At 42.3% G+C, this 15,962-nt stretch overlaps 1 protein-coding gene across 3 annotated transcripts in view; it reads right to left on the bottom strand.

The window, feature by feature from the left end:
• The window catches only part of TOX4 (TOX high mobility group box family member 4), a 966,801-nt gene that overhangs the window by 369,803 nt on the left and 581,036 nt on the right, over positions 1-15,962 (bottom strand). For all 3 annotated transcript variants that reach the window (XM_044057880.1, XM_044057879.1, XM_044057881.1), the window contains one exon: positions 816-1,535. In XM_044057880.1, coding sequence (XP_043913815.1) covers positions 816-1,535 — 720 coding nt within the window. The remainder of the gene's footprint in view (positions 1-815; positions 1,536-15,962) is intronic.

The raw sequence follows: 15,962 nt of genomic DNA, 5'->3' as shown, positions 1-15,962 counted from the left end.
AAAAAGGTAGGGAAACAATAAAAGGACAGCGAGGGAAAATATCAAAAAAAGGTAGGGAAACGATAAAAGGACAGAGGGGGAAAATAAACTCCCGGAGAAAAACTGCAATCAAATGGAGGAGCTCAAATGCACCGCAACCTCCCAGCTTGTTCAAGTAGCAACAAGATCTGAGGTACTTCGGGGGGAAAAAAAGAGTCATTATGAGTGAGGAGGAGGAGCTCAAGCTTAGAATCTCAGGCTAGTGAAATGACAGTCTCGATTCTGAGGGTTGGAACAGAAACCCACAGGTTAACGAACAAATGAAGATGAAAACATCAGATCTAAAGTTTAACACAAGCAGCTCAGCTAATTTTAACAATTTTATTAAAAATAAATATCCTAACTTGCTGTTTAATAAAATTAGAAAAGGTGAACATACAACTTGTATGATGCTTTGACACAGCACTTTTACATTCAGGCTGGTTACCCTACAGGGTAAAGAAAGCATGAGGATGACAAATCTGAAATACAACAGGCTAATTTCCATGCTGCAATTCTCAAGTTACTTCTAAGCCCACAATACTATGGCTGCCACCAAATACAGACAGCAGCAATCTGCGAAGTAACCAGTTGCTGAAATAAGTTTCTTGATGTTAAAACCGGGAAATTCTAACTACAGATGCTAAAAGTATTAGGAACAATGCTTAAACAATAAGGTAGTAATTGTCATGTATGAATTTAGGACATTTGTAGAGTGAATCCTCTCAATATGTTTCATTTAAAAGAACGTGTGACAGAAAACCCAAGACAAAAAAGGTGAGGTGATAATATCTTACTTGATGTGCGACCTCTGTGACATCTTCCACTGGCTCTGGTAAGTTAGCTATCTCAAGACTGGCTACTGGCGAGGCCATCACAGGTGAAGCTGTAGACTGTATTAGAGCTGGTGATGCTTTTGGCTGGATCTGTAGCACAGTGGCAGTAGTCTGTGGCTGGACGATTTTGATCTGAAGTGGGGGTGGTGCTTGGTGAAGCTGTGTACTAAGACGTACCTTTGGCTGCATCTGCATAGACTGCAGTGGAGGTGGAGCTTGGAGGACAGTAGTCTGGTTCGTCACTGGCTGTGGCATTTGCTGAAGTGGCGGTGGCTGCAAACGAGGTGGTGGTGGATGAATCTCAAACACCTGCTGTTGCTGCGACTGCTGCTGTTGGGAGCCAGCTGCTTGTAGCACTGATCGTGTTACAATCTGTCCTTGGGAGGCCTGGACCTGATGCACAGGCTGGCCGATCTGTAAGCCACGTGAAGTAACTATGTTAGCAGGAATGACTGTTACAACGCCCTGTGACATAGCAAGAGATGAAGGAATTTGTCCAGATTCTAACATCTGTTTAGGGATGATGATTTTGGTAATTTTAGTTTGGGTGGGCAGAGGGTTATTAGATGTACACTGTGAAAGGTTGGAGGTCACAACAATGGATGGGGAAGGGGATGCAGGTGATTCTTCTGACTGCACAACAGTCTCTGCTGGTTCTGGTTCCACCGTCTCAATAATGGTCTAAGGGAGGAAAAAAAAAGATGCAATTAATGCCCCAAGTGCTCAAAGTAAATATAGAATTTACAGTGAAATAAAAAAACAAAGGTGTCAACTGACACACGAACTAAAATTAAATGAAAGTAAATATTCCAGCCACAGGAAGCAAACGAATACTAAAATGTTTGTTTAATAGCACAACAGACTTAGTGCTTTCACCTTACATACAACAGGCTTCTTCAGAGTCAATTACAATACATCTAGCACTCTCCTTAAGTAACCCAGTGCAAAATATGCATCCAATTAAATACTTAATCTTATTTAAAGACATACAACACAATTCAATACATTTAAATGTTCATTTGTATATAACAAATATTTTTACAAGAAATTCATATATAAAACATGTGTTTTTTTAATTGTTGCTGTACATATTCAACATGTGCAAATAAGCAAACTAGGCAATACTTGTTTTCTTTTTTCTATACAACCAAAGTCCTTTGTTTTAATATTGGTATCAGTGAAATAGCATCATTAAGTCCTGGAGCTACTGTGGCATTTAGTCTAAGTTGCCATTTTACCTCTCTTTGTAACATATTGTTAAGGACTCCTGGCATTGTCTTGAAAGACTGAAATCAAGCAGGGAAGTAGAGTATTCATTTTTGACAACAGACGTCAAACTTATTCTCTGTTATTCCACATTACAGTGGGCTTGATATGTTTCAGGAGATTTTACTGAAAAGTGAGAAGATTGACAAGACTAGTGTAATTTTTTGGTAGAAATCATGGAAACTGTTTTGAGAAAATTTCCTTGCCTTTGAGGGGGAGTTATTCCACCAGATATCAGGTGTGGCTGTGGGGGCAAAATGCTCCCCTGTATTTACCAACCGGGTATTACTTGAATGGGAGAGAACACATTTTTGACACCCCCTATATGGAGAAAATCAAAACCTATAACAGATTCCTGGATGACATCCTAATTTTATGGCAAGGGAATGAAAAGGAATCCATGGAGTTTATGGAGTACTTAAATACCACAACTTCATTTTTGAAGTTTACTAGTAGATGCGGTCCTAAAGAAATAGGCTTCCTGGATATACATCCTTGGGTCACTGAAGAGGATGACAAGCTTCATAGCGCTATTTTTAGGAAAAAAAACTTTTCTAATACTCCACTTCATTACAACAGCTGTCACCCCCAGCACCAAAGAAGTATAATAAAGGGACAGATGGTGAGGTATTCTCGCCTCATCAGTGATGAGAGAACTTTTGACAATGAACTATACATTTTGATAGGATTGTTTTTGGAAAGGGGGTACCCACTAAAGATTCTGACTAATGTGAAACGTGAAATAAAAGAAGCATGCATTATACCCACCGATATCACAAAAGGGTGGGGGGGGGCACAAGAAGTTACTCACAGAAGTAGGGAAGGGGATCCCATTGTGCTGCGGTACAACTTGTCCCCGATTATAGTTAACATCAGTTATAAAAGTTGGGACTTGTGCTTTGAACAAAAAACAAAGGTGAAACTGAGCACAAGCCCTTGGTGGCTTATAGCAGGGATAGAATTCTAAAGAATATATTGGAAGGGCACAGAAACCAAGACAGAATAAAGCAATACAGGTCACTAATGTCTAAATGTGGGACTTGTAGGTTCTGCAAGTTCCTTACTGATGGCCCGTATGTACCAGTAACTTTTTCAAACTTGACCTTAAAATGTCCTGGTAAATGTAATTGCAACTCTACTAATGTGGTTTATCTAGCAACCTGTCCCTCCTGCCCTGGATTTTATATAGGTAAAACCACACACGGGCTCAGGGATAGAATAAGTGAGCATCTTAGAACCATTAAAAACAAAGATGCACATAATGCCCTCTATCTTCACAGTGTTACATGCACTGAGTTTAAAAAAAGACTGTTGTGCTATTAAATGTTTTTCAGTAGTCGTTGGTTTCCTGTGGTTGGAATATTTACTTTCATTTTAAATATAGAAATTGTATGCAAGTTTCAGAATAAAATGGGGCCCATTGTGATGCTCCAGTTGTTACTAATACACAAACCTTACTAAAGCAATGTTATGCTACCACACTGTAGTGAAACTGACGCATTACGGCCCAGCACATCCACAGAAAGATTTTTGTCAAAGTATATAAAGCACGGTCGTTACTGACAGCAGAAGAGCATCACCTATCAATGACAGCGGAAGTGGAGCACATTACTTGTTACCACAATATGAAAGAGCAATAAACATTTGCATACTGCTGATATAACTGACAAGGTAAGACTCCTGTATAAATTTGACTATGCATATTTCATAATCAGAATCGGAGATTTACAATTAACACGTGTTCCACTCTGGCTGGTATTGACCTTTCCTAATCTCTGACGCTAATTGGGTATAAATACTACCCACAATTCCACTTACGGGCAAGTGCCAGCTTTGAAACACAGAAGAATATTACATCCGGACATTTAGCACCCTAAATGGAGATTAAAAAATGAAATTAACCACAGTTTTAAAAAAACTAAACAAAAATAATTGTAGCCTCCATTTACCTTTCCATTCAATGGTTTAAATTCCAAGTCACAAGGAATTGTTTCACTAATTCTCATAAGTAAATTAAACTGCTCTCCATAAACTCGGCTGCCTCAAAGTTCTTAAGAGAACGTGTGTATTTTTTTTAAACAAACAAGGACTACTTTAAGTATTAAACGGTCATAATTATTCACGTTATCAAAAACTGCCTCCATCCACCTAGCTGAGAATCAAACAGGACAACGTCTTACTGTGATGCGACAACGCTACCACAGCACAAAAAACTGAAAGACAAATTAACACCGGAGCGTTTCTCCCCAAGCCTCCGCTGAAAATAGCCTCTGTCCTGGTCGGACTTTCCCAGTCAACAAATGTTAAATAAAAATTAACTCATTTCATGGTTACAAATGTTAAGCAATTTAAAATGCTAGGATAGCGTGGAAGAGGTACTAAATACTACTTTTTACAAGGCAAAGCATTTATTTTTCTTTCCTTACTTCAAATGGTTACCAGTACCATTTACATATGAAAAAGCTGAATTCTTTTAGCAATATATGAAAATGAAGCTATTTAATTTACTTTAAAGTTTAAGTGGTTAAACCAAACGCTAATCATTAATGAAATGAAGCTTATGTTAAGTAGCACATTTTTTGAATCTTAACGTGGTTTAGTAATGTACTATTGAACATAACACTAAATGACACTAAAAGGGTATGCTAGGCTACATATTGATTTACAAAACGTGGCTACTTACATATACAAAAGAAAATACAGGAATGACTTCAAATATTCAGTGCTTCAATGACATCCTCACAAGTTAAAGTGTAAACTCAAATAACTGTCTGTTTTTAATGCTAGTTTAAATATTAAGTCTCCTCTAAAGAATGACAGCATGCTTCATGAAAAACAACTCATTAAAATTTGAGAATATAAATGCATGTGTGATGTCAATAATTAATTTTATATGAAGTTTAAGGGGTCCACCCATTTATATTACTAAAAGTAAATCATTATGAGATGAAACTTATGTAGTTTGATATGCTTTTGGAGATCCTAGCATGACTCAGTAGTGTGCTACTAACATAATACTTAACATGTCCTTCCAGAGTCCTTTTACATTTCAAGTTATATACTAAAGTTACAAAAAAATGGCCATTTTGCATACATAAAAGTAACACACAAATCTTAAAAATAAACTATTATACCATGATCCCCCCAAAACGTGCACGCTGATTGGCCAGCGTGCCCGTTGTAAATAGAGTTATACTAATGGAAAAAGGTCCGGTCGCCCGGACTTTTTTCCATTAGTAGAACTCATTTTTTTAAAACACTGCCTCGCTATGTTAAATGGGTTTAACATAGCGAGACAGCTTTAAAATAAGCAACGGAGATCTCCGTTGCTTATTTTAAACTGTCTATGTTAAACCCATTTAACATAGCAGGCAATTAACAACGGAGAAAGCAAGATCTCCGTTGCTTTTATGTCTCGCTATGTTAAATGAGTTTAACATGGCGAGACAGTTAAAATAAGCAACGGACATCTCCGTTGCTTATTTTAAAACTGTCTCGCTATGTTAAACTCATTTAACATAGCGAGACATAAAAACGGAGATCTTGCTTTCTCCGTTGCTTTATACAACTCTGATGTACTGCGCAGGCGCGCAGTACATCAGAACTACCGGATGCCAGACATCTGCGGAAGGGCAGTAAACAGGCATTATACTATGCCATTATTTAAGAAAAGTAATAGTTTCTTTTCTTAAATAATGTCATGTATAATAGCAATAACCACTTCTGGGTGTGGGTAATGCTAAATTTACCCGGTTGGCTTTGTTTGGTCCCTCGGGCTTCGCTCTCGGGACCAAACCACGCCAACCGTGGGTAAATTTAGCATTACCCACACCCAGGCGTGGGTTATTGCTATATTAAATCTTAAAAAACAACACATAAATCTTAAAAATATTGCTGCATATCTGATATTGAAGTCACTGCTGTATCTTTGAGTGTAACCAATGGACACAATGTTAATTTACTGTTTAAATTAGCTTAGTCAGTCTTTTTTATTGAAGCAAAGGTTAAAAACAAACACTTGCGAATGATACGAGTATAATAGTGCTTGCAGAATAATTAAAATGTTACTCCTTTACATATAAAAGCTTTTTAAGGGTAAAAGTGCACTTAAATGGTTTTTATTGTTTTTAGTGGTTTGGAAAGTTTAGTGGTCAATGAATACTGTAGAAGTGGCATAAATGCACTCACGAACATTGGCAGCGTTTTAGAGAGTTATAACAGTTAAATCATTTTCACACCCTTAACATGAATAGTAGCTTAAAACTAGATAATTAGAGTCACAAGCACTTTTGTGAGCCTTTGGGAGCTTTGAAAATTCTATTGTCAAGATTACTTCTTCCTGTCTAAAAGTGAAAACTATACATTAGTAAACTCTTACTGGATTCCAGGGGTTAGAGCTAAGCATGCAAACAATTATTTAGACACTACTGCCTATTACATTAAAGGGTCTATATCAGAACATCAAAGTATTAAAACTTCAAATGTTCTGATATCGAACACTATTCAGTGAACGCTAAGAATAGAGAAGCTGCAGAACAGTGAATTCTTTCCTCAGAATTCGGTTGGCTGTTTCTGTGGCTTCGCTATTCTTAGCGCTGTGGTGGAAAGTTACGGGTTGGGTTCAGGTAAGTGTGATTGTTTGTACATTAGGGTTAGGGGCGGGTTAAGTGAGTTAGGCACGTGTGCGATAGTGACAGACTTTAGGGTTGGGGCAGTTTAAGTGAGTTAGGGTTACGGCGTGGGTTAGGTGAGTGTGCGACAGTGATGGACCTTAGGGTTTGGGTTAAGGTAAGTGGGTTATTAGTAGTGTATGTTTAGTTTAGTGTAGAGTTAGATGTAGGAATTTAAGTGTGTATGTGTGGTTGCTGTTTGTTTGATGTGCTTGTGTTGTGTGCATGTGTTTCGGAGCAGCAAATTTTTTCCATGGGAAAAATTCGCTGTTATGAATGATCGATATTTTCATGTTTAGATGTTTTGGTGCCGATGAAATAGCATTCGCTATTTTCATCATTCGATAATAAACTCATTTCAATTTACTCATTATTCATATAGATATGGAACTCAGATAAAAACTGTCACAAACAACCTGACATCACATATTAGAGAAGTTTCAATAGTATGTCCATTATCAGATGCGACAGTATTCAATATTATATTAAAAACTGGCAACTTATTACATCATAGATGTATAATGAGATCAAATACTTCCTAGAAATAAAGAATAGTGACATACCCAACAATGTCCTGTGGGATTCAATAAAGGTTTACTAAATGGAAGAGTTACAAGTTGGTACAAGTGCAACAAAAAACAATGGGACAAAAATACACTACAGGCCAAAACAGATAAAGTTAAATCTAAAGCCAATGATACTGTCAGTCAGTCATAACTTAAAAACTTAAATACAAAATATTGAAATTCTAAATCAAAGTTTCAATAAACTTGGGGAAAACAAACCAAGCATATTCAGTAAATTAGAAGTTATGTACTCACCATAACGTTCCATCTGAGTAGGTAGTTCATTTGTCTGCAACCTGTGGGTTACGGATCCGATATCGGATCCGAGCCGGCAACTTGTTTCAAGCTAATGGATTCGAGCTCCTAGCTCCTCCCTTCACCCATAATACCCTGCTAACCCTCCATGACCTCAGATCGAGTTTGCCTCTCAATATATATCCAACAAAGGATATCTAACAACTAATAGATCCGAAGAAGGTCACAGGGAAGGAGGGGGGGATGGTTGCAGACAAATGAACTACCTACTCAGATGGAACGTTATGGTGAGTACATAACTTCTAAATCTGAAGTAGGATGTTCATTTGTCAGCAACCTGTGGGACAGAGTCCCCAGCTACCTGCACCCTGGGTGGCCATCATGGAAGGATATTACGAAGCACCGCAGAGCCAAAGGATGCTCTCCCTCTAGAAAGCAGGTCTAGCTTGTAGTGGATGATAAAGGTATGAGATGAAGCCCAAGTGGCTGCAGAACAAATATCATCCAAAGGAACTCTAGACTTGAAAGCCGCAGAAGTAGAAATGGAGCGGGTGGAATGAGCACGAACTCCTTCTGGTGCGGCTCTACCCGAGGCTTGATAAGCCAGTAGGATACATTGGGAAATCCAGCGAGATAAAGATACTTTAGTGATAGCTTTCCCTAAGTTAAATTTGGCAAAGGAAACGAACAGCTGGTCAGATTGTCTATGGGCCAGCTGTCCTATGGGTATAAAAACGGAGCTGCCTATGAACATCCAATGAGTGCAGCTTGTATTCACCCTTATTTTGATATTTAGGGAAGAAAACCGGTAAATTTATGGATTGGTTTATGTTGGTTTCTGATGCTATCTTGGGAAGAAAGGAGGGACTGATCCTGAGGTACACTATCAGGGTGAAAAATCAGGTATGGAGGCTTCACAGAAACAGCCTGAAGTTCCAACACTATTTTCGCTGAAGTAATGGCTACAAGGAATGCTGTTTTCCATGACAAGAATTTGAGATCCACTGAAGCAGCGGGTTCAAAGGGTGGAGCAGTCAAGGCTTGAAGAACTAAAGTAAGATCCCATGGTGGTACGGCTTCTTTTACAGGGGTCTAAGTAAAAAGGTACCCTTGAGAAAGGTTTTACACAATTTGGCTGACATCAAGGGCCCTGTATCATGTCCCACATGATAATGAGAAATGGCTGCCAATTGCACTTTGACAGTTGAACAACTAGCGCCTTCCTGAAAGAGTTCAGTTAGGAAGTCTAAAATGGATGGAAGAGGAGCCGTAAAGGGATCTAGATTGCAGCGCTCCACCCAGATGGAAAAACATTTCCATTTACTGTGATGCACTTTCCTGGTGGAGGGCTTATGCGCTGCCACGAGGATGGATTTGACTGGTAAAGAGATACCGGGAGTCCTAACTAGGAGTGGAACTGGAGCAACCAAGCTGTCAGTTTCAGATTGTCCAGGTTTGGAGTTGGCAAGTCCAACGGATGGGAGATGAGATCCGGAATGGGATCTAGAATCCAAGGGTGATTCACAAGGTGAGACCACAGGTAAGGGAACCAAATTTGTCGAGGCCAGAATAGGGCAATGAGAATCATCTTGCTCCCCAACCGCGAGGCTTTCTGTAAGAGTTGTATCATCATTGGAAGAGAAGGATAGGCATAGAGTAGACCGGGTGGCCAAGCATGCACCTGAGCGTCTCTTGGAGATTCCCCTGATGGGGGGATTAGAGCGAAGAAATTGTCGCATTTGACGTTTGATGGAGATGCAAAAAGATCGCAGCAGGGTTGCCCCCATGTTGCGAATATCTGCTTCGCTACTAGAGGATTGAGAGACCACTCGTAAGGGGTAAGAAGGGTGCAGCTGAACTTGTCCGCTAGGATGTTGGTCCTCCCCGGAATGTGCATTGCAATCAGAAAGCAGTTGGTGGAGATCGCCCATTCCCACACTCTCATGGCTTCGCGGCAGAGAGGATAAGATCTGGTTCCCCCCTGTTTGTTGATATACCAGACCACTGACATGTTGTCCGAGTGAATTGCAATCGTTCCTGCGGGGAGGAAGCTCTGAAGTGCTTGCAACGCCAACAGCACCGCTCTCATCTCCAGAACGTTGATATGCAGGGAGGTCTCTGTATCGTTCCACGTGCCTTGGACTGTCCTGCCTGAATAATGCCCCCCCAGTGGCGGGAAGCGTCCGTCGACACCGTGGCGATAGGGGGGAGAGGTGCAGAAGGGACGGCCCATATGGAAGTTCGATTCTTGGAGCCACCATAGTAGCGCCCTTCTGCAAGCATTGCTGATAGCAATGGGATGGTGGAGAGGAAGGGATAGGAAGGACCATTGCACTAACAGAGTCCATTGCAGGACTCGCATGTTCAAACGGGTGCATGGAAGGAGTGTAATCGCTGCTGCCATGCAGCCTAGTGCCCTCAGGATCAATTCTACTGGAGAAGCCTCTGAATGAAGGATAGCCCGCACATGAAGTTGTAGGTTTCTGATTCTCTCGGCAGTTTGGAAGGCTCGCAAATCTCTGGTGTCTATTCTGGCACCTATGAATTCTATGATCTGTGTTGGAGCCAGTAGAGATTTGCCGACATTGATAGTAATGCCTAGTTGTGGGGCTAGATGGAGAAAGAAGTCTCTGGCCGAGCAAAGTAGATGCCTTGTTGGAGCGGTCAGGAGCCAGTCGTCCAGGTACGGGAAGACCCGAATTCCCTGGAATCTCAGGTGGGCCGCAATCACTGCTAACACTTTGGTGAACACCCTGGGGGCTGTGGTGAGGCCAAAGGGAAGGACCCTGAACTGGTAGTGACTGGCTCCCAGCCGGAAGCGAAGGAACCTCCTGGATCGTTTGTCCATTAAGATGTGGTAATACGCATCCTTGAGGTCTATAGAGCACATCCAATCGTTCTCCCTCAAAAGGGGGAGGATAGATTGAAGAGTGACCATTCGGAATTTTTCCTTGGTTACTGACAGGTTCAAGCGGGAAAGGTCTAGGATGGGTCTCAGATCCCCCGTCTTTTTTGGCACCAAAAAGAACCTGGAGTAGAACCCTAATCCGAGCTGGTCTTGGGGGACGGGCTGGATGGCTTTTTTCTAGCAGCTGCAGTATTTCTGCGGCCGCTGCCTCCCTCTGATCGGGTGGTACATCGGGGAGGTTCTTGGATTGGGGGACATGAAGTATTGGTATTTTGTACCCTCTGGATATGATGCAAAGCACCCAGCGGTCTGTTGTGATGGACTCCCATGCAGCTAGATGTTTCGAAAAACGCCCCCCCGACTGCCTCCAGAGTGGAGCAGCCGGGCAACTCCTCAGGGCTGCTGCGCGGGCCACTCAGAGAAAGGTTCTCTGGACCCAAAATTTCTCGGAGCCCCTCTGCCCCTGGGGCGACGTCCTCCCTGTCCACCTCTGCCACGGTAGGACTGGTTGTCCGGAGCTGGTTGGGAACGTTGCGATTTCTGGAACCACATCTTCTTCTGACCCTTTTGGTTCCTTGAAAAGGACCGCTGGGGATCAGAGAAGCGGACTCCAACAGCAAACAACATCTTCTCGTCCTTCTCATTCTGGACAAGCATCTCGCGAACTGTTTTGCCAAATAGGGCAGAACCATCAAAGGGGGCGTTCGCGAAGGACACTTTAAAGGGCTCCGTAAAGTCGCAATGACGGAGCCAGGCCTGACGTCTCATGACTAGGCCTGCTCCGCTAGCCCTAGCGGCTTCCTCTGTGGCGTGGGACAACAGCCGCATAGAGGTGTTTGAAATAGATCTCAGAGTGGCCATTCGGGTGGAGTACAATTGTTTATCCTCCTCCGACATGGACTCAGGGGGGGATGCAGCGTATTCTTTGATAAGATCCCGCTGCATCCTGATGACATGTGCCATATAGTTCAGAGACCTTACTGAGAAGGTCGCTGAACTAAAGACTCGCTTCCCTAAGCGATCCATCAAACGGGACTCTCTGTTTGGTGGATGGACTGAGGGACTCTCCTGAGCCAATTCCCTCTTTGTGGCTGCCGCCGTCAACATGGCATCTACAGGGGGGCCCTTACTCCAATGTGACCGGTCTGAGGGGGGGCTAAGAATCCTATCCGGTCATTTCGGTATTGGCTCCATGGTGTCCGGATCCTTCCATGCCCTGGTGGTAATGAGGTCCACCAGGGGGTCGGCTGGAGGGGACACCCAGGAGGTAGACGGGCCTGCCTCGAATGCCTCCAGAAACACGGACTCGTCAGAGGAAGACTTAGGGGCAGACCACCCACCTCTGATTCTCAGCATCTCCATGATGTCTCCAAAGGAGACATCCTCAGGGGGGCGATCTTGGGGAGCCTTCCCCTTCCTCCAAGTCCGTGTCCTCGGTTAAGGACTCAGGGGAGTCCACATGCCTCCTTTTGCACTTATGCTTGCGGGGAGCTTCCTCGGGGGGACTGTCCGAGGAAGCCTCGCCAGCAACATCTTGTTCTAATGGAACTATCTGTGACATCGAAGCAGGCTGTCCCTTTGGCTAGGTGATGGAAGCCTGGCCCAGCAGAGAGGGAGTGCAGGGAGGAGTCGATGCAAGGACCGGGGGTCCGGATGCTCTCAACAGAGCCCTCTACACAACATCAAATGCCGAGGGAGAGCCACTCTCCAATGGATCCGAAAGGCGGCTCCCACTCGGATCCGATGAAGGGATCGTAGCCGGCGCCGAGACCGTCGGATCCGAGGGACCAATGTGCTCAGACCTGGACGGAGCCGAAGGCACACTGAATCCCCCGGATCCAAAGCTCGGACCACGGCTCCGAGAGGTCGGATCAGACAGGCTCGAGGGCATGGTCGGATCCGAAGTACCAAGTACTGTCGGCGCCGACCCACCACCGGCTCCAAGGCTGCTCGGCTCCGAGCGCTCCGAACCCGGGTAGCGGGTCGGAGAAGGAGCAATTGGGTGGAAAAAAGGTGTTGATCTCCCCCCCCTAAGGGGGGGGGCAAGAGCACTCCCATCTGCAGCTGGGCCTGGATGAACCTTCGCATCATCCGGTCCAAGTCTGCATCTGATAAACTGAAGGTAGATCTCGAGGAGGCCACCGAGGCAGGCCTGGAATGCCGCCTCGATGACCTCGACGGAGATCGGGTCTCCTCTTCCTCGGGCCCCGGGGAGAAAGAAGGGGATCGGAGCCGAGAAGGAGGAGACCTAGAAGCAGTGGAGGGAGAAGCCCGCTTAGCTGGCGGGGCCGAAACGGAGGTCTCGGCCCGCCGCTTGTGGTGCTTCTCCCTCCGTTTCTCCCTCCTGGCCTCCCTGTCCTCCGACACTTTAGCGGGAGTTTGAGTCCCAGTCGGAGGCAGGGGGGCAGGAGTGGCAGCCACCACAGGCTGAGGTGGAGCCACGGGAGCAGCAGAGGTAGCGGAGGCCGAAGCAGAATCCGGGGGTAGAAGTTCCGCCAGGACCAGCTTCGACCTCTGTTCTTTCAGTGCCCTAGGGTTGAACGCTGCACAGATAAGTACAGCCCGAGGTGAGGTGTTCAACCCCAAGGCACCGAACGCACCGAGTGTGGCCTTCAGCCGGGGAGAGCTTATGGCCACATTCGGTACATTTAGAAAATATGGCTTTTGGGGCCTCAGCCATTCCTTTTTTTTTTTTTTTTTTTTTTAAAGTAAAGAAAAAGAAAAACAACTACACACACACACAGGCCCCAAAAGACATGCAACAAACACTCACACACTAGCGACCAGTGAAGGGAGGGTACTAATTAAAAAATAAGGAACCTAACTCAGACACACTTTAAAAGTATTAATTTAAACTAAAAAAGAAATTCCTGACAAAAAGTACTTCAAAAAAGGTAACTTTTTCCTCACTTATCTGAAGAGCTCTAAAAGGATCCAGCCATCACAAGTGCAGCAAACTAGATCTGAGATCATGGAGGGTTAGCAGGGGATTATGGGTGAAGGGAGGAGCTAGGAGCTCGGATCCATTAGCTTGAAACAAGTTACCGGCTCGGATCCGATATCGGATCCGTAACCCACAGGTTGCTGACAAATGAACATCCTACTTCAGATCACATGTTAACTTTACGCAAACTTGCTATTAGATCAAAGAAAATGTATAAACTAAATCATACCAAAGAAATATCACACAAATTAAAAAAAAAAAAAAAAAAAAAAAATATATTAAAAGTACTCTTGAGAGCTTTAGATTTTCTGAAAATAAAAATACAAATAACTTAGACAATGATGAAATAGTTGAATGGAAAATATAAAAAAAAATGAAGTGAACAAATAAAAATTAAAAAATAAGGTGATATGCTTAGATGGCCTTATACCAGAACTATATAAAGTACTGCCAGATGATGCGGTTAAAATATTAGAAAAGGTCTACAGAGAAAAAAACTGCCGTAGTTGCACCATTACAGAAATATTCCCTTATATCACCCATTTTAAACAAGATAAAGATCCTAAAAAGTGCTCATCATACAGACCCATTTCACTGTTAAATGTGGATTATAAGATGTTCATGTCCATTTTAACTAAAACAATTAATCTACTTATACCTAAACTAATTAACAATAATCATACTGGGGTTTATTTTTAAATAGACAAGTGCAGGATAATATAATAATTCATACACTGACTATGCAAATAAAAAACTTTCTATCATTAGTCTTGATTTCGATAAAGCTTTTGACTGAGTTAATTGGCCTTATCTGTTTAAAGCACTTATAAAAATGTTTCAGCTGAGCTAAGTGGATTAATTTAAAAGTTCTACAATAATGCTTGTGCTCCTGTTAATACAGGCTATTTTCTATATCCTACAGATAACAAAACAAGGCTGTCCATTATCACGCTTTACTGTTTGGATTAGCAATAGAAACCTTTGCTAATTGCATTACATCCAATAAGAACATTAAAGGACTCCATACAAAAGATGACTGCGAACTAAAGATCTAACCCTTTATGATGATATTTTATTAACAATAGGAAATACAGAAAAATCATTAGAACAATTAGTTTTATGAAACAGTTTGAAGAAATCTCGAACTTAAAAATGAATCATACCAAAACAAGTACATTAATCAATACGAAATAAAAAAAAAAACTCATACAAAATATTCCAACTTCAACTGGAGTAACACTCAAACATCTTGGTATAACCATCATGTCTAATAGTAAAGAAATGATGCAAACTTTCAACAGGTTATTGATAAAATGTTAAGTTTACTCAAAAATAGGAATAAATTCTTCTTTATTATGGAAGAATAATGTTAATATTTTAGGCAGAATTACCATTTTGTCATACAATCTTTAGCAAGGTCTCCATCACAAAAAATAAATGAAGGTAAATAACACTACTTAAACTTCTTTGGCACCCCAATAAACCAAGAGTTTCTTTTAAACTGGCACAGAAAATGTTGGGATAATGGTGGTATAGGATTCCCTGATATTCAATTATATGCTACTTCAACTACTGTAAAACCTACTGACTTGTGGAAGCTGAGCTCTAAATGGACTATGCTAGAAACAAAAGAAAATATTCACACCTTAGCCTAAACGCACCAAAAAAAAAGGGAGGGGATGGCTTCTGCAGTAGTGATCATATGAACATCTGTTATGCAAGTTTACTTACTCAACAGTACCATGTCCATCATGTTGGCCACTGCAGCAGTAGCCTTAGCTAGATCAGCCGATTACCCTAGCTTACCAAATATGACAAGTGGAAGGGAAGGGTCCAAGAGCCATTGGAAAATGGTCCTAGCAAAGCATGATCACGACCTAGAGAAAGACTCCAGCTTGTAATGCCTTGTAAACGGATGTACAGGGGACCACAGTGCTGTTTCTACAATACTTCTAGAATCTAGCCCTTTCCAAAAAGCCACAGCAGAGGCCATACAGAGTGCACTTTCACCCTGCCTAGAATAGTTTTGTTGTTGTGGTGAGTATAACAAAAGTTAACAGCCTAGTACAACCATTTGGAAAGAGTCTGCTTTGACATAGGTTGTCTCTGCTTACCTTCATAAGAACTGAACAATTGAAGGTATGAGAGAGTCAGTTTTGTCAAAACAGTACCACAGTTATCTGTGGACATCCAAGGAACAGAGTATCCTCTCTCCCTCATTCTTAAGTTAAGGAAAGAAGACAGGAAGAATGGTAGTTTGGTTTAAAGTAAACTTTTGATACCACTTCAGTCATAAAAAGTACTGTTTTTAAACACTGTCTGGAAAATGAGACCGGGCTGACACCACAAGAGCTTGCAACTCGCACTCCTCTTGGAGATGTCAGATCACTCCAAATCAGCCAGGTTTGCTGGTTTAAACGGTGCAAGTGGTAGCTGCAGTAACACATTACAGATCATTTTCCTGTGGAAGCAAAGCTCTTTGAACTGTGTCTACAGACA

Source organism: Protopterus annectens, chromosome 16.part0, assembly GCF_019279795.1.
Source record: "Protopterus annectens isolate FY-2018-M chromosome 16.part0, PAN1.0, whole genome shotgun sequence".
Lineage (NCBI taxonomy): Eukaryota > Metazoa > Chordata > Ceratodontiformes > Protopteridae > Protopterus > Protopterus annectens.
Note: the sequence above shows the minus strand (reverse complement) of the source record. Positions and strands in the feature narration are given on the sequence as shown.